The sequence below is a fragment of the Episyrphus balteatus genome, chromosome 2 (assembly GCF_945859705.1).
Source record: "Episyrphus balteatus chromosome 2, idEpiBalt1.1, whole genome shotgun sequence".
Lineage (NCBI taxonomy): Eukaryota > Metazoa > Arthropoda > Insecta > Diptera > Syrphidae > Episyrphus > Episyrphus balteatus.
In genome coordinates, this window is record NC_079135.1 from 98,496,713 (window position 1) to 98,518,391 (window position 21,679).

General features: G+C 31.3%; 2 protein-coding genes across 2 annotated transcripts; one reads left to right on the forward strand and one right to left on the reverse strand.

Annotated features, from left to right (window-relative positions):
• Positions 1-3,963: 3,963 nt before the first annotated feature.
• On the reverse strand, positions 3,964-4,858 carry LOC129910662 (uncharacterized). The gene is made up of 2 exons (XM_055988122.1): positions 4,638-4,858; positions 3,964-4,569 (listed from the first exon to the last, which is right to left on the reverse strand). The coding sequence occupies exons 1-2, from the start codon at positions 4,701-4,703 to the stop codon at positions 4,216-4,218; spliced, it is 420 nt and encodes a 139-aa protein (XP_055844097.1). The 5' UTR covers positions 4,704-4,858; the 3' UTR covers positions 3,964-4,215.
• A 7,980-nt stretch (positions 4,859-12,838) lies between these two features.
• Positions 12,839-13,870, forward strand: LOC129910206 (malignant T-cell-amplified sequence 1 homolog). The gene is made up of 4 exons (XM_055987484.1): positions 12,839-13,021; positions 13,123-13,275; positions 13,331-13,633; positions 13,691-13,870. The coding sequence occupies exons 1-4, from the start codon at positions 13,011-13,013 to the stop codon at positions 13,770-13,772; spliced, it is 549 nt and encodes a 182-aa protein (XP_055843459.1). The 5' UTR covers positions 12,839-13,010; the 3' UTR covers positions 13,773-13,870.
• Positions 13,871-21,679: the final 7,809 nt, after the last annotated feature.

Consider the following 21,679-nt stretch of genomic DNA (forward strand, 5'->3'; position numbering starts at 1 on the left):
TATTTTTAAGAACTTTTTGAATCCTTTGTCCCTGTTATATTGAAAACCTTCATCCAGAATTTCATCAGTGTAGCATGTTTCTCACATGGATTTTTGGATTAAAAATCAAATCTATACTTTTAAGTTTTTCAAGTTTTGAATTTTGATACATCAACATTATTCATCTCGGTTTTAAAACTATCAAGCCTCATATTATAAAGATTTTTTGTCAGATAATTTTCATCAGAAAGCATACGATATTGCCGGCCGTATGATAAGTCGTATTATTTACGATTATTTTTACTAGCCATCAATATTGAAGAATTAACTTTTATCAATGAAATCCATTATTTAGATGCAAAAATATAACTGCATTTTATAAGGAACTTTTCTGACTAATCGATCAAGATAATTAGGTATCGTAGACATGGGCATAATTTTGAAAAAGTCCGTAAATGGTATCAGACAACAACAATTATGACACACAGGATTGATTCAATTAATCCAAAGTGATTCATAGATTACATTTTTAAACAACACCACTATAAAAATAAATAATATCGTTTAGCTGATCATTCAGTGTTATCATGAATATTGATTTCCAGTCAAATCAAATTAACAAGTTTGCACTCTTCAGTTTTGGATTAATTTAATTAAATGGCGAAACGTGTGTATTTTATTATCACGAGCCGAGCCATATTAAAATGATCGCCATATTTCATAATATTTCATCAAATTTGTTTCAATTGTTTGAATTTTTTCTTTAAACAAGTGTAAAATTAACAATGGCGCACTCCTCAAGATAACAATATCGTGATTTTATATTTAAACAATCATGTGTGCAATCAGGCGTTAAGATAATTTACGTCAATCTTTATATTGGCTAGAGGTAAAACAACGATATAGTTCAAAGTTTTAAATCCATGTCTGATGCGTAATAAATGTATGAGCACCTTCTCATTCTTATCTACTTTTTTTACCACAAATGTATCAGTATCTACTTAATAATAATTGACTTGGAAATTATTGTAGTTTTAATCTTTCAATGTCAACACTTAACTTAATAGTTTCAATCTCAGACACTCATAGCTAGCATGATAATTAAGCTAACATGAATCGAGTTTTCTTTAATTTTAAATTTTATGGCTAAATGTATATTTTCACAATTTCATGAAACTCCAATCTTTTGAATTAAATAAAAATCAATGCTTAACATAATATGAGACGTTATATTTGAAAATGGTTTAAGTAAAAAATACCATTAAGCTTTTAAACAAACGACCAAGCAACATGGGGACAAGGCGACATGGTGACAAGGTGACATTGCGACAAGGCAAGTACCGCCTATTGTGGACTCGCTGATGGTTTGCAGCAAAATTTTTACATTGGAAAGCATTAGTTAGTAACAGAATAGCTGACAAAATCGCGCGATTTATTCGTTATAATAATAGTGATCCTGATGGAAAGCAAAATTTCATATATGTATATATATATATGTTTTAATACGTGTTCATTAATGATCTATATGGATGAAAAACGGCTTATAACGCATAATTTCATTATGAAAAAATATCCCAATTTGGGGCCTTATTTCAGTTTTTCTTTTGGGGCCTTATTTCCTAAAGCCTAGTTTTGCGTAGCCGAGTTCAGCACGCAAAAAAACTTTTAGAAAAGTTCAGTTTAGTCTAAAATACAAAATAAAAGTTTAATGTTGTTAACCATTATAATATACCTATGTTCAAATTAAACGCATTTGCATAACAATGCTAATTTTCAATTCTTCTAACAATTCCAACAAGAGAAGAGTCTACTATGGTAAAAAATTATTTGATTAGACTCGAAGATAGAACCGAAAACCAAGTGCAGATTTTTTACCAAAAAAAAATTAAATTGGTTGTATTGTGCTCAATTGGGATTTCAAGAAAAAAACAATGAAGTATTTGTCAAAGATTACGCTGTGTGACAAAAACTAACATTTAAAGATTATACTTTAGTCAAAATTTAGTACGTTTTGTCAAACATAGTAAAGAGGAATACTTTCTTTTTTCAATATACCCCCGAAATTTGGATTTAGGGCAAACAAAAACAATAGGGGTATTCGCTATATCCCTATTCGATGCAAATTGTCTCGTATCCTTGAGAAAGTGTAACATTCTTACACTAAAACAACCAAATATACCTACAGACTACAATTTTTTTACACTTTTCTACTTTTGGTATATATAAAAATACAATAGTGCAAAATTTATCTCACTTGTAGTTGTAGTAGAAGAAAAATAAAATTTAGCAATTTAACACTTTTTTGTTGCAACGGATCGTGAATACCCCAAATTTTTTTCGACCTTCGTTCAGCAATTGCAAAAATCCTATCTTTGTCAATTTTCAACTGACTTGGGTGTAGAATTAGATATTTAGGCCATTTCAGGAACATGAATGGGAAAACAAAATTTAAACGATTACCAATGTCCTACCTTAAATGCAACTCTGGCTACGGGCCTAATGTAATAAGCAATATATATGAATTTAAGGAAACACCAACGCCAACGATTTCTTCTGTCCATAAAAAGGCCAAAAGATATAAGAACAACTAGAGCACTTGAAAGATTCAACAGAAAATTTAGTACCTAGTTGGTAAAAAAACAAACTTTATAAAAAATGTCAATTGTCTTCTTGATGAATATCAAGTTTTATCCAAAGATTTTATGATGAGTTTTTTCTTGAGATAATAATAATGGTTATTTCACGTCACTTTACAGAAGCTACAGTTCTTAGCATATAAGAATAAACTGTTACCTACCTAACCTGGGTAAGAAGGACTTTTGCCCGAATTGTTATTGGAGAAAACACTTCTCAACTTCTTTATAGTACCTACCATCAGTTTTAATGTCAATTTTTAAAGATATTTATCGAATAACACTTATTTTTTTAAGTATCTGCCAGTCAGATCCTACTTATAAGTAGGTGTATAAAACATGAATAATGAAGTCTTTTTGTTTGTTTTATTAATAAGTACCTACTTATGTAAATCATACTATTTTTTGTTTTGTTATGTTTTTTGTTTTGTTATACTTATTATATTATTTCTATTGTTATTGTTTTATTCGTCTGTAGTTATATTGAATAAGATTTGACCGAAGTACAAGTCATTTTTTATAAATTATTTAATGTGTTTTCTGTCTTTTACTTATTTATTATAAACTGTTGCAAGAAATGTTTGTTAATACTTTTGCGATGACTTATGAATTATTTAAAATGGACTTACTAAAGGGGCCTGACTACTGGCAACTCTAGTGGCCGACTACAGGAATTTAGAGGGCCGACTATATAAGAAACCGACTTTACTCTGAACTATGGTTAATAATTTGTTTAAGGTAGCGATTTGAACAAATACCTCTATTATGTCAACTAATCAGTTAAACTGAGTTTCACGTTCAAAAATTACATAACGGATTTTTCTGAACCAGTTAAACATAAAACAAAAGTTGAGGTGCTGACTACTGGTGCCATTACCCTATGTTTATAAAGAATTAAGACAAAGTAAGGAACTCCAGACAATTTATATCGGAGTTGATTTTTCACTTATAAGTAATATAGGAACTTTTTAGGCCGAAAGCAAAAAAGTTGGTTTGGTACTTGAAAATATAAATATCAAACATAAAAAAAAACCAAACAAAAGTTAAAAAAAATTCCAATCATTTTCTTAAACAGAAAGTAAAGAGAAAAAGGGCCTCCAAATTAAGTCTTGTCACCGCAACTCAACGAACGCCTCTGCTGCTATCACTATACTTTGAGCACTTTTAGGACTCGGATTTTTTCTTGTCAAGCCTTATTTTGGATTTACTCTATCTAGTGAACACCTTTGGACATAGTGGTGCGATTAAACTCCGGATAAATTCTAGAACGAAGTCAGAACTGTTAATTAAATAACAAAACCGATTAATTTGTGCAAAAATTTATCATATTTAGGATCCGTTCTTAAATTACATTTTTTGAAACAAATATCTAAGTCAACTATTAAGTTTGATCGCGAGTTATTCTAAAAATACAATTTTACATCAAATTAAATCTTAAGTTACTAAGTGCAACCTCTTTTAGCAAACTTATTTTAAGAATAATTAAGATCAAATTTCTGCACCCGTTACAGTTTTCATAAAATAAGAATACAAAGAAATACATTCAAAATGTTTAAAATACTTAAAAATCTTATTATCTACATAATATTTTGTATCAACCAATTCATGGCCATGAAATAGGTTTTCTTTTCGAGGGCGTAGCCTCCTGAGCTGCATTGATTGTAACACCGTTGGAACGTTTCTTAGCGAAACTCTGAATTGTATTGAATGAGAGTTTAATGTATTTCGTTGGAGGAAACTCAGGCGGTTCGTGGATCTTAGATGGAATAACCCGATTGATTTGGAAATCTTCATTGAATGTAATTCTCGGATGAGAAGAATGTTGTTGTGGAACTACGAGACTACTTTCTTGAGTTCTCTTTGTATTTCTTTTTTCCAAAGGTTGTGCAAAAGTTTCATAGATTCGAAGGAGGTCTTCATAGCTCATAAGTTCAATGTTTGGTATTTTTAAGTGCCGCTGGCGAGATAACAACAAAAATTGGTTGGTTTGGTTAATTGCGTACATAATAAATTTTTAATACATACTTCATTTAAAATACTTGTGATATCATCACGAGTTAGGAGGCTTGATGGTGTTGATTCTAGACTCATATTTGAATAGTTTAATGGGCATATACAACATGCATTTTATATTTTTTTGAAATACAAAAATTATTTAACCTTTTTGTTTTTTCAAATAAAATTTACAAACAAAAATCGACAAGCAAAAAGATAAATGTCAAAAAATATGGCACCTAGCACACTGAACTGATTTTTACTGACAGATAACTGACAGGGGCCAGCACTGCCAGATGTGTGGAATTTTAAAACTAGTTAAGCAGGGGTTAAACTAACCATGATAAAATTTGCTAATAGGGGGGTTCACATTGATCAACTTACCGGACAGACCAGCCGCCATTTGGTCCGATCTGATGCTGTTTTGATAATGTGAACACCCATCCGACAGCCTGTCCGGTTTGCCGGATGGTTTTCAAAAAATTTTGATTTTTTGGTGGTCGGACGGAACCGAAATCAACTTAGCAGCACTTAAGGCTTGGCCACACCGGAGGGTACGCGGTAGAGGTACAGGTAACGGTACGGGTATTTGTATGGAAAAAATTCCAAACTGACACATCAACGTTCGGGTATGGAATTTTTTTAATACAAATATAGTTGCCGCTACCCGTACCGCTGCCGCGTACCCTCCAGTGTGGCCAAGCCTTTAGTGGGGATTTTCAAAATTTTGTATGCAAATAATTAGGTGAGAATTAGGTGAAATTTAGTGAATCAATTTTACAATTTGGTGAATCATAGTTTAAAAGTTATTAACAAATTACGTAAGGCGTAAAGTTAGCAGCACTTGGTCATGAAATTCAAAAAAAATTTCTCCATAATTCAGTGTCAATTTAGTGAATCGTATTTCATCAGTTTCATAATTTGGTGAATCATAGTTTATTAAATAATTACTAAAATAGAAAAATTAACAAACGTGACGTAACGTAAAAAAAGCATTTGTTAATCATGGACACAAACCTCACGAATGAGAATGGCAGAGTTCAACACACCAAAACTGAACCTAAATTCAGATTTTTTCACATTGAACGCACTTAATATAAATGTATACTATGACAATGCGTTCAGGTGACGTTTTTCATTTACAAGATACACTTTGATTTGAAAATTTCCAATGCGAGTTACAACAAAAATGCTATTTTAATGCTTGGCCACACTGGAGGGTATGCGGTAGCGGTACGGGTAGCGGTAACGGTACTTGTATGAAAAAAATTCCAAACTGACATATCAACGTTCAGATGTGGAATTTTTTTCATACAAATATTGTTACCGCTACCCGTACCGCTACCGCGTACCCTCCGGTGTGGCCAAGCCTTTATAATACAAAAAAAGTTTGTTTACATCTTCACTAGCCCAGAACTAACATTCAGTGGAAGTTACCCACAAGAAAGATTTTGTTTTTTTTTCGGTACTTGTATGAAAAAAATTCCAAACTGACACATCAACGTTCAGGTGTCGAATTTTTTTAGTGCAAATATCGTTACCGCTATACCGCATACCCTCCGGTGTGGCCAAGCCTTTAAGGATTGGCCACACCGGAGGGTATGCGGTAGCGGTACGGGTAGAGGTAACGGTACTTGTATGAAAAAAATTCCAAACTGACATATCAACGTTCAGATGTGGAATTTTTTTCATACAAATATTGTTACCGCTACCCGTACCGCTACCGCGTACCCTCCGGTGTGGCCAAGCCTTTATAATACAAAAAAAGTTTGTTTACATCTTCACTAGCCCAGAACTAACATTCAGTGGAAGTTACCCACAAGAAAGATTTTGTTTTTTTTTCGCATGAGTCTTGGACACTGATCTGTCTTGGAACATTTTTGAACTTCCGCAGATGATTACTTCAAAAGTATGATTCACCAAATTCTGAAATTTGGAACATTTATTCAGAAAAAGACCACAAGCATTTTGGTACATAATTCATAATTTGGTGAATCTTAATTCAAGAGTTACATGCGATTTTGTTTTTTTCGCGTGCGTCTTGGAACATTTTTGAACTTCCGCAGATGATTACTTCAAAAGTATGATTCACCAAATTCTGAACTTTGGAACATTTATTCAGAAAAAGACCACAAGCATTTTGGTACATAATTCATAATTTGGTGAATCTTAATTCAAGAGTTACATGCGATTTTGTTTTTTTCGCGTGCGTCTTGGAACATTTTTGAACTTCCGCAGATGATTACTTTCGTTTTCTATTGACGAATCTCAGAATGATATTTGTGAATCTGACAGCTGAAAGGGGGGTGAAGAGGGTAAATAGTGGGAGAATCTGAGATACCATGATCTATTTGCGTCTTGAGATTCAAAAAAATGACAAAAAAATTAATCTGAGATTCAAGAATCTGAATCTGGATTTTTAGCAAGATTCACGCATACAAACACACTCACTTTCAATGTGCAATGTATGTGCAAAATTGAGGTTTTGATATTTGAATGCAGTTTTGCTAATTGATTTTTTCTCTTTCATTCTGTGAAATCCGTTTTTCGATATCTGTATCCGTTTCCGAGATAATCGCTGTGCATTTTTTCCTAAAGCCTGGTATGCTGCTCGCGCTAAATTTTAGCTCCCATACAAATTATCGAAAAATTTTATCTGAGCTAAAATGGATCCCATACAAATTATCGATAACTTGTATGGGAATTTTATCTCGGCTAAAATTTAGCGCGAGCAGCGTACCAGACTTAAGTGTCGGTTTACTAACACTTTCAGTAGCTTTTTGTCGTAAGTGCACAGAAAACTTGCACATACGACAAAAATTATCACATACTACAATTTGTTCATACAAAATCCGTGTTTTTCTTCGTTCGGTAAATAATTGTCGTATGTGCTGTTTTTACTTCACATACAACAATATTTTGCTGAAATTTCAGTAAACGTTTGTCGTATGTCCCATAAGGAAATACATTGACGAGTGTAATTTCAGTTGCAATCAAGATGTCGAGCAGGTCGGAAGTGTCGATCTGCACCAAGTTTATCCGAGGAGCTTTATGCTCTATTTTATGCATACAAAATGCATAAAATAGTTGTTTTATGATTTTATTAATTTAAGCCTGGTACGCTGCTCGCGCTAAATTTTAGCTGAGATAAAATACCCATACAAGTTATCGATAACTTGTATGGGATCCATTTTATCTCGGCTAAAAATTTTCGATAATTTGTATGGGAGCTAAAATTTAGCGCGAGCAGCGTACCAGGCTTTAGAATACGTAACGAAATATTGGAAGATGAATTCCTTGATGCCGATCCTTTAGGTTCTCCTCCAATCTTCCGAATCCAGTGACAATAGCAGTGTTCCTTTGGGAGGTGGCAACTGGCAAAGTACTACTAGTAGTTAACTAGCGATTTTCAATGGAACGCACTTTCAACGAATTCAATACAAATCGTATCTACTCGGGAAGAAGAGCATCAGTAGATGATAGTGCTAGAATAACCAAAACATCTAATCTTAGTAGATTACCACCTCCAATTGAACAGGGCTAATGACAACTTGGCACTACAAAATTCGTATCTTAAAACTGTAGCTATTGTTTTTTTTTCTATTTATGTGAGTTTCTCTTTAAGAAAGAATTTTGCTGTGAAGCCAATAACCCATAGTAATATACCCGAAATTAGCGAAACCTCGATTTTAACAAAAAATTAAACATACATCTCACTTCGAAATCAAAAAAGTTCTATCATTTTATAGTATAGGTGAACTGATTCTAAACCAATTCTAAGTTTAGAAGTAAGATGTGTGTTTTAATACCATTGATGTTTTTGCTAAAATCGAGTTTTGCTAAACTCGGGTTATTACTAAGAGCCAATGTAATTTTAAAACGTTAATAAACTAACATTAATTGTTTTAAAAGAAAAAAACATCCTCTATGTGTTTTTTCGCATTGAATTTGACATCTATTTACCCAAATAACAATTAAGCTTTCATAAGAGTCAATGCAAGTTATTTTTTGGCTTTCATAACAAGAAGGACAGCCCAACTAACAATTTAGCTTTCATTAGGTTCGATTTTTTCAATTCGGCAAGGTATAGCTAATAAAAAGTTTATTTAAAGTTGTATTATGCAGTTCAACCATTTGGAAGTAAAAAAAGATCTCTTTAAAGCCTTTTCATAGAGTTCTGAACAACACTTGTATATTTAAATTACAAAAGGTCTTCTTAAGAACAACTTAAAGATACTTACAAAAAGACCTGTTTGTTTAAGCGTCATTAAGACCTGTTTAAAGAGGTTCACCCAATACACAACCCATTTTATCAACGCCTTGTTAATAAAGCTATTTGCTGTTGTAAGTAAACGTTTGATAGAAATGTTTGCTTGTTTTATTTGTGACATTTCCAATTTGTGAGTAAACATAATGGTGTCCAATTGGATTTACTTTAATATTTTTTGTTAGTGAATTAAATCTCTTTTTAGCACTTTTGATTGGTTTTGTGGCTAGGTATCATGAAATGATAAAATTGTAATTAGCAAAATATTAATCGCTTTCGCTGATATTTGCAGTCGGATAGCTCCATCACCAAACTCAACTTAAGAAGAAAGTCGGATATTTTTAATGAATTACATACATATGTATACGAACTATAACAGTGGTAAATCTGAATAAAAAAAGTTATAAATAATAAACCTACCCAATTTTATTTTTATTGAGCAAAAATGCCAACAAAGATATGAAATATATATTCAGCTTATTTGAAAAATAATTTTGCAAAGTATTAGCTACCTCAATTCTGGAGAATATAGTAAAGGACAAATTACGAAATCAATATATTCACAATTTTCCACTTCTCTTTTATATTGAGTTTGGTCTGGTGGATGCGTTCTGGGCTGGTATGCGGGACACGTGGGTTCAATTCCTACCTGGGACATGTAAGTAAAGTAATGTTTTTTCAATTAAAATAAATTTATTTCATTTCAGGAAAAAGAAAAAAATGCAGAAGAAGTCCTAAAAAGGGAAAAATACAAATTATAAAAGAAAGAAATAAAATAAATAAATTCACATGTAATTTTTTTTTTTAACATTTTATGAAAGCCTTATTCATACTGTTTTATGATGTTCTTTAAGAAACTAAATAGCGTTTTCCGAACACATTTATGTGTCTTTGCTAACTTTTGAAAGACCTTGTTAAAATGTTGTTAAAAAAGCTTATTAATTTCATAGCACTTGTTAAAGAAAGTCTTAAGGCAACTAAATAACCTCGGTAATTTACGCCAAAATGGTTTGTATAAGATTTGCTGTTGTTACTTTACAAATCAAAAACTAGCCTGTATTGACACTATTGGAAATCAAATTGTTAGTTGGGAGGTCTTATGCAAATCATTTTGGCGCATTTTACCGAAATTGCATAGGACTTTCCCTCACAGGTAATCCACAAGCTAATAGCTTGTGACAAACAGTATAAAATGGCCTTACGGAAGTCTTCCTGCAGAGGATTTATTTAATGCACAAACCGGATTACTTGCGTAGGATGTTATAATAAGGCCTTATAGAAGTTGTAGAAAATGTTTTAGAAAATGCATAGAAAAAAAAGAATTAATTGAATTTTATTTCATTTTTTTTATTTTCTTTTGATTTTTTCTGTTTTGCATTTTCTACACATTATTTTATTTTATTTAAATTTTTCATATTTTGTTTCTTTTCCTTTTTTGGAAATTCCACTGCTTTTTCTGTTGTTCTGAAATGATGAGAATATTATTTTAATTGAAAAAGAACACATTTTATTATTTTTATCACATGGCCCGGCCAGGAATCGATCCCACGTACCTCTGCATACCAAGCCAGCACCTTACCAGTAGACCATACTCGAATATTAAAGATGAGTAGAAAAAAGGGAGCTACATAATTGAAACTTCACATAAAAATGCAATGTTTTTTTTCTAAAGCATTACAAACATTGCATATCTGCAGGATAAAAGCTTTGCATACTTATTGGTGAAAAACATTGCATACTTGAGAGATGAAAATATTGCATACTTACAAGAACCTCTTGGAACAGGTCTTATGAAAGCCTTCTGTCACTTGAAAATAGAAGGCTTCTTTAGAACGGTTCATACAGGTCTTATAAAGGTCTTCTTTAACTTATATTTACAAGGCTTCTTCTAAACACTTCCAGATAGCCTTAAGTAGACCTCCTTTTTTTTTCCAAAATGGATGATTTGCGTAAGTAAGCCTCAAACTAAACGTATACAAACTATAGCTTGCCGAATCGAAGAAAATGGACCTTTTATGCAAGTAAAATTGTTACTTGGGAATTGTCTGTGCTTATTTTTGTCGTATATGTCATCAATTTGTCGTATGTGTTTGGCAAACAAATAGTTTCTGTGGAAACACGTTACATACGACATCGGCATATTGGAGAAAATTGACTATTATTTGTTTCTGTATTGGAATATTGAAATAATTTTAACATAATTCAATAGACAAATATTTTCTGTATACAGGGTGTCCCAAAAGTAATGGATCAAACGAAATATGCTGATTGGCCTACTTAAGGGCTTTCAGAATATGGTAACTTGTTCATCCCAAATCCTTACGGTTTTTGATTTAATGCAATTCTTGTTAAATTTCGAAAAATCCCTACTTTGCAACAATATTTTGCTTCCTGCTTCCATAATTGATTTTTGTTTTTTAAAATTCTTTTACAAAAACATTGCCAAATAATTAGGAACAATTAATTATTCAAAATATTTTTTATTCCATACGCCATTTCGATGCAAATTAACCAACAGTTTCAAGTTTTATAAAAAATTAATTTCTAACTTTTATTTGAGATCAACACCGCAAAAAAAATTTGTACGGTGTGAGAATGGTTTATTATTTTAAAAAGTTGCCCTGTTATTGTAGTTTTCTAAAATGTATAAAAGTTTCCAAAGTTGCAGTTAGATCGCAAAATATTACAATTTGAATTCAACAAAACAGGGTTTTTTAGAGCAAAATTACAAACAAAAATAGAGGCTTTTGTTCAAAGAAAAATAAACAAATAACAGTTCGAGAAAATTTGTTTATTTTTGGTTGTTTTTTATTCTGAAAAACCCTGTTTTGTTGAATTCAAATTGTAATATTTTGCGATCTAACTGCAACTTTGGAAACTTTTATACATTTTAGAAAACTACAATAACAGGGCAACTTTTTAAAATAATAAACTATTCCCACACCGTACAAATTTTTTTTGCGGTGTTGATCTCAAATAAGAGTTAGAAATTAATTTTTTATAAAACTTGAAACTGTTAGTTAATTTGCAGCGAAATGGCGTATGGAATAAAAAATATTTTGAATAATTAATTGTTCCTAATTATTTGGCAATGTTTTTGTAAAAGAATTTTAAAAAACAAAAATCAATAATGGAAGCAGGAAGCAAATTATTGTTGCAAAGTAGGGATTTTTCGAAATTTCACAAGAATTGCATTAAATCAAAAACCGTAAGGATTTGGGATGAACAAGTTACCAAATTCTGAGAGTCTTAAAGTTGGCCTATCAGCATATTTCGTTTGATCCATTACTTTTGTAACACCCTGTATGTCATGATATTTTTAAAAAAATTCACAGTACATTTTCGAGAAAAAAAAAACTGAATTTTAATTGTGTTTTCCCAAAAGTAGCCAAATGTAACATATACGACATTATTTTATTGAGGCGACGGCGACGATGAGTGAAATCAAAATTGCCTTGAACTGCTAGTCAGCTATTACATGAAGCCTCAAGAGGCTTGACTCTTTTTTCGAATTTTCTTTTAATAATCATTCTGTGAGGCGCGTACTATTACACGATGCCTCTTGAGTCAAAGACTCAAATTTGACATTTCTCTTTTGATTTAAGTATTGTTGTTGTTGTATTCCACCAAGAAGCAAAAAGAATGAAAGGGAATGTTGAAAAAAGAAAGAGTGGAAAAAGAAACGTCAAAAAAGATTCTCAGAATTTTGGCCCACGACTCTCCGGTCGGATAATTTTTTGTTTGATCTTCTATCTCTTTTGCACTCATTAGTTTTGAAAAGAGGCGCGCCTCTTGAGGCTTCATGTAATAGCTGACCTATCAATTAATTGCGACTGTGAAATTGCCTAATAGGTGTTCTACCTTAAAAAAGATTCAAAGTGTTTACACTGCCTTATACATTTTCCAACCAATCCCATACAGCGGCTTCCTTAAATGTCACCGGCAAACATGACATCTCTGTCTGTCAACTTGACACCTTCTGTCACGCAAGAAAATTTGCGTGCTCCACCAAAATCCCATCCACCACACACAAAAAATATCCACGATTTTCTTTTTAAAATATTAAATTAATTACAATTTTTTCTATATTAAATAAATCTTAGCTTAAATTATAAAAATTTTTAGAATTAGTTAAGATGTTTAAAAAGTAAGAAAAATTATCAATTCACTCTTTAATACAAACAAGGTTAAAAAAATTGACAGAATCTAATTAGTTTTTTTTTCTTTTGGACAAAATCCTTTCCACAGATTTGAAGAAAAAGAAAGTGTCTCGTCCATCCAACAACTCAAATCATCTGTACAAAAAGGAATACGCACAAAATTATTGGAATCCTATCCACAACTCGAATCGCACATTGATCAGATTCTACCAAAAAAGGATTCATTTAGAATTGCGAAATGGTAACAATTTTTCATCCCTAATTTGTGTTTAATTTGAAAAATATATTCTTTTTAGTCATGATCACATCGAAGTTCTACTTAATGGAATTGGTGATCAAGTATTCTTCCGTCATCGCGATGGCCAATGGATGCCAACTCTCAAACTTCTTCATAAATTTCCATTTTTCGTGACGATGCAGCAAGTCGACAAAGGAGCCATTCGTTTCGTGTTAAGTGGAGCTAATATTATGTGTCCAGGTCTAACGTCGCCAGGTGCATGCATGACGCCTGCTGAAAAGGGCACTGTTGTCGCTATTATGGCAGAAGGGAAGGAGCACGCACTCGCTATTGGAATCACAACACTTTCTACAGTTGATATGTAAGTTGAAGTAATAATTTACAATTTATCTTTTAAGAATGTCTAATTTCATTACAGAGCTAAAGTTAATAAAGGAGTAGGAGTAGAAAACTGCCATTATCTTAATGATGGTCTATGGAAAATGAAGCCACTCAAGTAGACGAATATTATTTTAATTGCGATATAAGATTCCTTGCATTTCTAATGGACTTTTAAACAAAAAAAAAAATAACAACTTTCTTTTTAAAATGAAACAAATATTTTGTTTGGTTTTGTTGGATTGCTTCCACCTTTTGCAAAGTAACTTTTTTTTTAGTTAGAAAATATGATAGCTGATTACACTGGCCAACAGGGTGCTGATTCCGAGCAACAACATTAGTTTTTTTTCTAACAGCTCTAGTTCTTAAGTTATTCATACATGAAAAGACAGAAATTCATACAAATTTTTGTTTTTTAAATTTTTTTTGTATTTTTATTTTAATTACTGAACCTAAATACAATACATTCAAAATAAATTTTTCCAGCAAAACTTTAAAAACGCTTGTAAGAAAAAAATCTAAAAAAAAAATAGTATGAAATCACCCCAAAATGTGAAAAATGGAAATATCTAAAAAACTAGAGCTCCTAGAGAGCAACCAGAGCCCAAGTGCAATAGTTTCGACAAAAAATTTTCTAGAAAATTTTAACAAACATTTAAAATAAGCATAACTTTAAAATTAGTACGTAATTATCCCCAAAATGTGGAAAACTTAAATATTTAAAAAAAAATAGAGCTCCTAGAAATAAATGAATGTAATTTTTAGGTTTACTGACCCTTAATACATTAGGTTAAATATAAATTTTTCTGGAAAATTCGAATAAACGCTCAAAATAAGGAAAACTGTAAATTAGTATGAATATTCCCCAAATATGAAAAATTAAATATTTCAAAAATTAGAGCTGCTAGAAAGAAACCAATATGATTTTTGAGCTTACTGAACCCAAATCTATAAAATTAGATATAAATCTTTCTGGAAAATTTTAAAAAAGTTGAAAATTGTTGGCCAGTGTTATTATTTACGGTGTCCATGTTCACTAGACCTAATCATCAATCTCAAGGCAAAACAGGGGTTCAATTACGTTTAAAAGTAATATGTTTTACATAGTTTATTTATAAGCCAATAGATCTTGGTCACTTGGTCTTGAAAGAAAGTTTTAGAACCAGTCTTGAGTGTTTTTATTTACGCAGAATTTAAGAGGGTAAAGAAGTATACTCTCAGGCGGTAATTCCATGAAAAAGTGGACACGAAATTTGAACAAATTTTGAAGGCTTTTTTACTTTTTCCATTATATCCACTATTACAAACAGCTACTCATTATTCTTAGGTAACAAGCGTTACCAAAATAATGTAACGTGAATTACCTACCTAAATATTTTTAAAATTTTCCTCGAAAAATTGAACAAATGTTTGGTTTTTTCACTAAATTTAAAAGCTTGTATTTTTTTTTGTATGAATCTTCATTAAAAACAATTAGATTCTTAATTTCATATTTCACTCGTGTCCGATTTCTGTTACGTGAGTTACCAACAGACTTATTTTTTTAAGCAAGTCCTAAAAATGAAAAAAAGGTTTTACTGATTATGAGAGTAATAGTTATGCTACATTCATGCATATGTTGTACTACCGTATGAATTTATTATTGACAAAAAAATCTATTTTTGGAAATTTTTCTGAATGTAACGTGAGTTACGTACAATGGAATTTATGGATTCATTATCTTCCCTTTTGAAAGAAAAATTTATAGAAAAATGGATAAATCGAAGCAAAACTCAATATTTTAAGAACATTTTTTGAATTGCTTGTATACGCTGGAATTTATAAGAGCGTTGGAATCGGAATCTAATAGAATGGGAAACAAACAAAGAAAATAAAACAACTCAGTCATGCCTCAACCTGCGGGGCACAGATTTTGTTAGATGTTCAAAAAATTTCCAAAATGTGTGAATGTTACGAATTCTTTTTTCGAAGTGTTTTGATTTGGAATATTAAATAGCAACACATCGCCAATACAATTGCAAATGTTAGATTTCAGCAACATTTGAACATATTATTACGTACATATATCTATGGTGTTTGGTATAAACATGATAACTGCATTTAAAATTTTGAGCTTTCAAATTTTTGTTAAAATGCAGTTAAAAAGCTTTTGAAAGTAATAATCTGAATAATTACAGTCAGCTTTAAATATATGCATAGATTTCATGGTTAAAAATAGTGAAAACATAGGCATAAAGTATGCAATTATCATGTTTACATTAAACACTACAGATATTTATTTCTAAGACCCATTGGAAAAAGGATCAAAAAAAGAAAACGGTTTAGAAAAAAAAAAAAAAAAAAAAAAATTGCACTAGATTCATTTTAAGTAGTAAACTTCCATTGATCAATTAAGATTTTTCTTTAAATTTTGCATTTGTAAATTAAGGGGACTCTACATGATAGTGAGACACTTTGGCCCTTAGTGACAAAAAAAAAAATGAATAATTCGGGTCTATTACTAAGGGCCTTTTTATTTAAAAGTCAATATTCAAAAAAAAGGTATTAGAGTATCATAATTATGTATACTAGCCGACCCCGCACTCAAAATTCGAGTGCCAATTGTAACTTTTGTTTATGCTCAAATAAGCACACTATATAAATCACTTTATTTACTACTAAGAATATGCAACACTTAATTTTATTCGAAATTCGAGAATGTCTTCGAAGGTTCTCGTCTTTGCTTTTAGAAGTTTCCACTTCCAGAAGGGAGAGGGCGTGGTTCAGCACATTTTTTTTTTGTTTTTTCCTCAATTTTAGTTTATTGTTTTTATCTATTTCTGTAAAAAAAAATAAATAAAGTATACATTCTGCACATCTAGATAAAATTTCCTATCGTTCGGTATATAATTTATGCCCCTTTGGTTTTTGTGGGCCGCGTATTTTGTACCACAAAATAAGTGTTTGCCGTTTTATTATATGATACTCTTTTGACGATTTAAATTAACTTAATGTTTTGAGCTTCATTAAGTATATTGAGACTGAAAAAAGGAAAAAATTCAATATTATGGTCAATTCACTTTACTAACTGTTGGTACACGTATCCATTTTTGCGAATGGCTAATGGTTTCTGCTGAAAAGAACGTTGAAATATGCATACAAATTAGTACTTTTTAAAAAATGAAACAATAATAGGTGTGTATTTTTGGCATTGATATCCGTATCCGCGGTTGGCGTTTACATGCACTTCAAAAACAACATGCAGCTGCCGATAGGAATACAAGCTAAACCAAGCTGCGGATAGAATTTTGACGAAGTGTATAAGTTTACGTTTTCCTTTCTTTTGGTGTGTGCATACCCATTTTTTATCAGTGTTGATATTTGGGAAATCCAACTGCGGATAGCTTTGCCAAAAAAACACGCCTAATATCTGAAACATTTTTTTTTTTACAAAAGCTCAGGGAAATTAGTCAAAATATGGGCATGAAATCGCATTTTTCGCGGGACAAAATTTTTTTCATGGAATGTGTTCGGGTGGTTGTCCTTATCATAAAAGTCAATTTGTTGAGAAAATTGGAGGTTGGGAACAGCCGCCATCTTGGAAAAGAGATTGGTATCGTTTTTATTGAATAGCTCCATTGTTATTCATTTTAACAGAAAATGACGAAGGTAGGACTTATTAACAATAAAATTATCTAAACAATGATATACAAAACAATTCCGTGAGTTGATTAAATAAAATTTTATAGTTGGTCAAAGCGCGGGTTTGTATCGCAAGGTTGGGACAAAATGACATTTTTTCATATATCTGACGAACTTTTGATTTGTTTGGATAATTCTTCATGAATGAATTGTAGTACTTATAATTACCTATAAAATGAGCCCACAATCGTTATTGTCACCATCGTATTGTAGAAGTAATCTAACTCCAAATCTCTCCATGTAGGTACTAGTCAAAAGTAAGAAAAAAGCTGTTTTTTTGCTAGTAGGTCGAGAAAATTTTGGGAGTAGAGGTATAACCAAAATATAAGTACGCAGTTTTGCAGCCATACGCGTGTTAATGTCGATTTCAAAGGTCTGACAACTCTAATTTTGTGCTTTATACGGTTTTTGGGGGGTTAAATAACGTAAGTTTTCCAGTTAATGTGAATGGGCTAAATTTATACTATTTGAAATTATAAATATACAAGCTGATGCTCTATTATTTTTCCTAAATCTGAACACCCCAATCTTGGGATGTGACCAATAGAACTATATATAAGCCGTTTATACGATTATGTTTTAGAAGCTTTTTTTGTTTAGATTTTTGTTTGTTTATTTGAATTGAAAAGCCTGATATGGTTAGTTAAAAAAGCTTATATCGTGAGTTCTATTAACCCCATAGCCAAGATTGAGGTGTCCAGATTTAGAAAAAATAATAGAGCATCAGCTTGTATATTTTTTATAATTTCATATAGTATAAATTTAGCCCATTCACGTTAACTGGAAAACTTAGGTTATTTAACCCCCCAAAAACCGTATAAAGCCCAAAATTAGAGTTGTCAGACCTTTGAAATCGACATTAACACGAGCAGTGGCGTACGTTGAGTCGTCGGGGCCTCAGGGCAAGACTAAATTTTGAGGCCCCTTTGATATTTTGGGGGATCCTTAGATACAAACAAAAAGTACGTATACGCCATACATTTTTTTTTGTATGGCTTATTTATTTTTAGGTTTATTTAAATGTTTTAATATGTTCGTAATGCACTTTGCTATGTTTACTTAAAATTTCTATCATAAAAGTAGTAAATACTTGTTCTAGCGGCCCAGAAAATTAAATATTTAGAGACCCCTAAAATAAATTTTTTTGAAGCTTAGAATTGATAGTTTTTTGGGCTTCTGTTCTGAAGTAATGTGTACACATTTGATTTACATAGTACATAGTTTATTTCTTTTGGGGCCCCTGAAAAATTATTTTTGGGGCCTCAAAATTAAGTGCTTAGAGGCCCCTAAAATATAATATAATTTTTTTGGAGCCAAGAAGTCTTGATGTAATATTCGGAATGCCACCAATAACGTAATATTTTTATTTTGGGCATTGATGTATTTATGTTAGGGCCCCTAAATTGATATTTAATTTTCCATTTGATTGTTTTGAACCACTAAAATAACTTTTGAGGATCCACAAATAATATTTGTCATGTCATCAGAAAATTTGATGAATATTTTTGTTCTCCTTAGTATCTAAAGGGGTTCCTGAAAAATTATTTTTTGGGATCCTTCATATAATATTTTTGGATCCTCGAAGTCTTATTTTTTGGGGCTCCTAAAGTAATATTTAGTAATCCATCAACAAATGTAGGTTAATTTAAAAAAAAATTTTTTTTAAGTCCTGAAGTAAAAGCATTTGGGGCGCCTGCAGGGCCCTGGCTTGAAGTTGTTTTTTGCTTTTTTGGGGCCCTTAATGTATTATTTGTGGTTGCAAAGAATTTTCAAGTAATATTTTTTTAGGTCCTTAGATAAAATTATACTTTTTCTTTTAAAAAAGCAGTTTATTTTTTTTTGAGCCCCTGGGATAACCTTTTTATCAGATAAATATATATTGTGTGGCTACCAATGAATGACATAATTTGTCTCCCTTGTATCCGAAGTGATTCAAATAAATTTTAATTTACTTCGTAACTCAATTTATGCTTACAGTTTCCTTCTCTGCATTGTCTCCAGTGGGGGGCCCTGAGGTCGGTCGGGGGCCCCGGGGCGTCGCCCTGCTTGCCCCAAGGGAGTGTACGCCCCTGAACACGAGTATGGCAGCAAAACTGCGTACTTATATTTTGGTTATACCTCTACTCCCAAAATTTTCTCGGCCTACCAGCAAAAAACTAGCTTTTTTCTCACTTTTGACTAGTACATGGAGAGTTTCGGAGTTAGATTACTTGAACAATACGATGGTTACAATAACGATTGTGGGCTCATTTTATAGGTAATTATAAGTACTATAATTCATTCTTGAAGAATTATCTAAACAAATCAAAAGTTCGTCAGATATATGAAAAAATGTCATTTTATCCCAACCTTGCGATACAAACCCTCACTTTGACCAACTATAAAATTTTATTTAATCAACTCACGGAATTGTTTTGTATATCATTGTTTAGATAATTTTATTGTTAATAAGTCCTACCTTTGTCATTTTCTGTTAAAATGAATAACAATGGAGCTATTCAATAAGACGATACCAATCTCTTTTCCAAGATGGCGGCTGTTCCCAATCTCCAATTTTAACAACAAATTGACTTTTATGATAAGGATAACCACCCGAACACATTCCATGAAAGAAATTTTGTCCCGCGAAAAATGCGATTTAAATTACTAATTTCCCTGGGCTAAAGGTACACATTCATATGAGTTGTACTAGTTTTATGGATTTTTCAATCCATAAGTGGTAAAATAAATTTTTTTTAAATTTTGGGTAATTAATCATGTTTTGCATCAGAATTTTGTTTGGACAGTAAAAAAATAATAGATCAAATATCATTTCACACGAAATTTCTACCCCTATAAAAATTTTCTTTGAAATCGGTTTAGTAATTTATGGGAAATTCAGACATAAAAAAAAAACGGTTATATGGCAGATACCTTTATAATGGTTCAAAAGTATTTTCTTTTCATAAATTCGGACTTATTTGTAGCGTAAAACACTTCTACTTCTTAAAATTTCTTTTATCTTTTATGGTTGGTACCGTTAATTTTGGTTTTAAATAATAGCTGTGTTTTATTTTCCTCGTGATCCAGATCAGACCATTGTATTAATTTGAGATATAATAACAAAACAAAAACCTACCTTTTGTTGTAAAGTTAATAAAAACAATGATCTGGTGTCGATTTACGGCATACGAATACGATAATACGTTATCGTTTAAACTATTGCTGTCTATATTTAATCATTGTAAAAAATTGTAAAAAAAGAAAGAGACTTAAAACGTAAATACGTTAACTAATGATCGTAATCGTATGCCGTAATTCGGCCCCTGATCTGGATCACGAATAAAACAAAGCACAGCTAATATCAAAATCACCCACAATTCATAACTACCGTACCAAGATTGTATGTACATATATACCGCAAATAAAAATTTTGAAAGTTCTTTACGGTGTTTATAATTTTTTTTTTAATTTTTGTAACATTTTTCAAAAAAAGTTTGGTATCCAATTTTTAAGAAAACATGCATATTGACACTTAAAAACCGAATCTCGAAAAAACTATCAAAACGTTTTCCAAAATTGTGATAAGGTATGTATGCGATTCAGAAATAGGCAAATTTAATTTTTTTTTTAAATTAAAACGCATGACTGACTCACTATGTATTTGTCATTGTCGTTTCAGCGATATTTATAACAAGCCTCTAGAAAAACATTTATCCATAAATTAACGTTCCAAACCATTTAAGTTGATGCATATATGAAGTAAATTTATTAGATAGTATTTTTTAACTTTCTTATACATACAAGTTTTGTATAAATCATCATTCACTAAGGCGAATACTTAACTAAATTTAAATATGTCTGCTTTTTTTTAATTGATTTTTGTCAATTCGAATTAGAGTGCATTTCAATTTCATTAATAAAATGACCAATTTTCACACCCTCAATCGGTGGATGGATGATGATGTTTAAGGATTTTTTTTGTCTCATCTAGAACGGCTCTCATATAAAATATTTGATTTAATACAATTTTCTCATAAAAGTCTCTTTAAATTTTGTTTACGCTTTGAAAAACTATTTTTTTAAGAAGTAGTAGCCAACTAGAGTATCCAGAATTTCATCTTGAAGAGGCTTTCGACGCTTGATATATTTTTGATAAAGTAAAAAGAATACAAATAAAATAGGACAATTCTTTTCATACCTATTGGGAACTTCACATGAAAAACATTCAACCCGGCAAATGTTTCCTCATCCTCCGTAGTGTCAAAATGTATTAACAGTGTCAATAAAGGGAACGTCTGATCAACTACTCAAGACTAAAGAATTACCATTAGGATTTTATTTTCAATGAAAAAAAAGTTACACATAC

Coding starts and splice junctions, on each gene's coding strand:
- LOC129910662 (XM_055988122.1), bottom strand. CDS start 4,703: ATGAGTCTAGAATCAACACCATCAAGCCTCCTAACTCGTGATGATATC. Junction 4,570..4,637: donor TCACAAGTATTTTAAATGAA/GTATGTATTAAA, acceptor TTATCTCGCCAG/CGGCACTTAAAAATACCAAA.
- LOC129910206 (XM_055987484.1), top strand. Junction 13,276..13,330: donor TCATTTAGAATTGCGAAATG/GTAACAATTTTT, acceptor TATTCTTTTTAG/TCATGATCACATCGAAGTTC. Junction 13,634..13,690: donor ACACTTTCTACAGTTGATAT/GTAAGTTGAAGT, acceptor ATTTCATTACAG/AGCTAAAGTTAATAAAGGAG.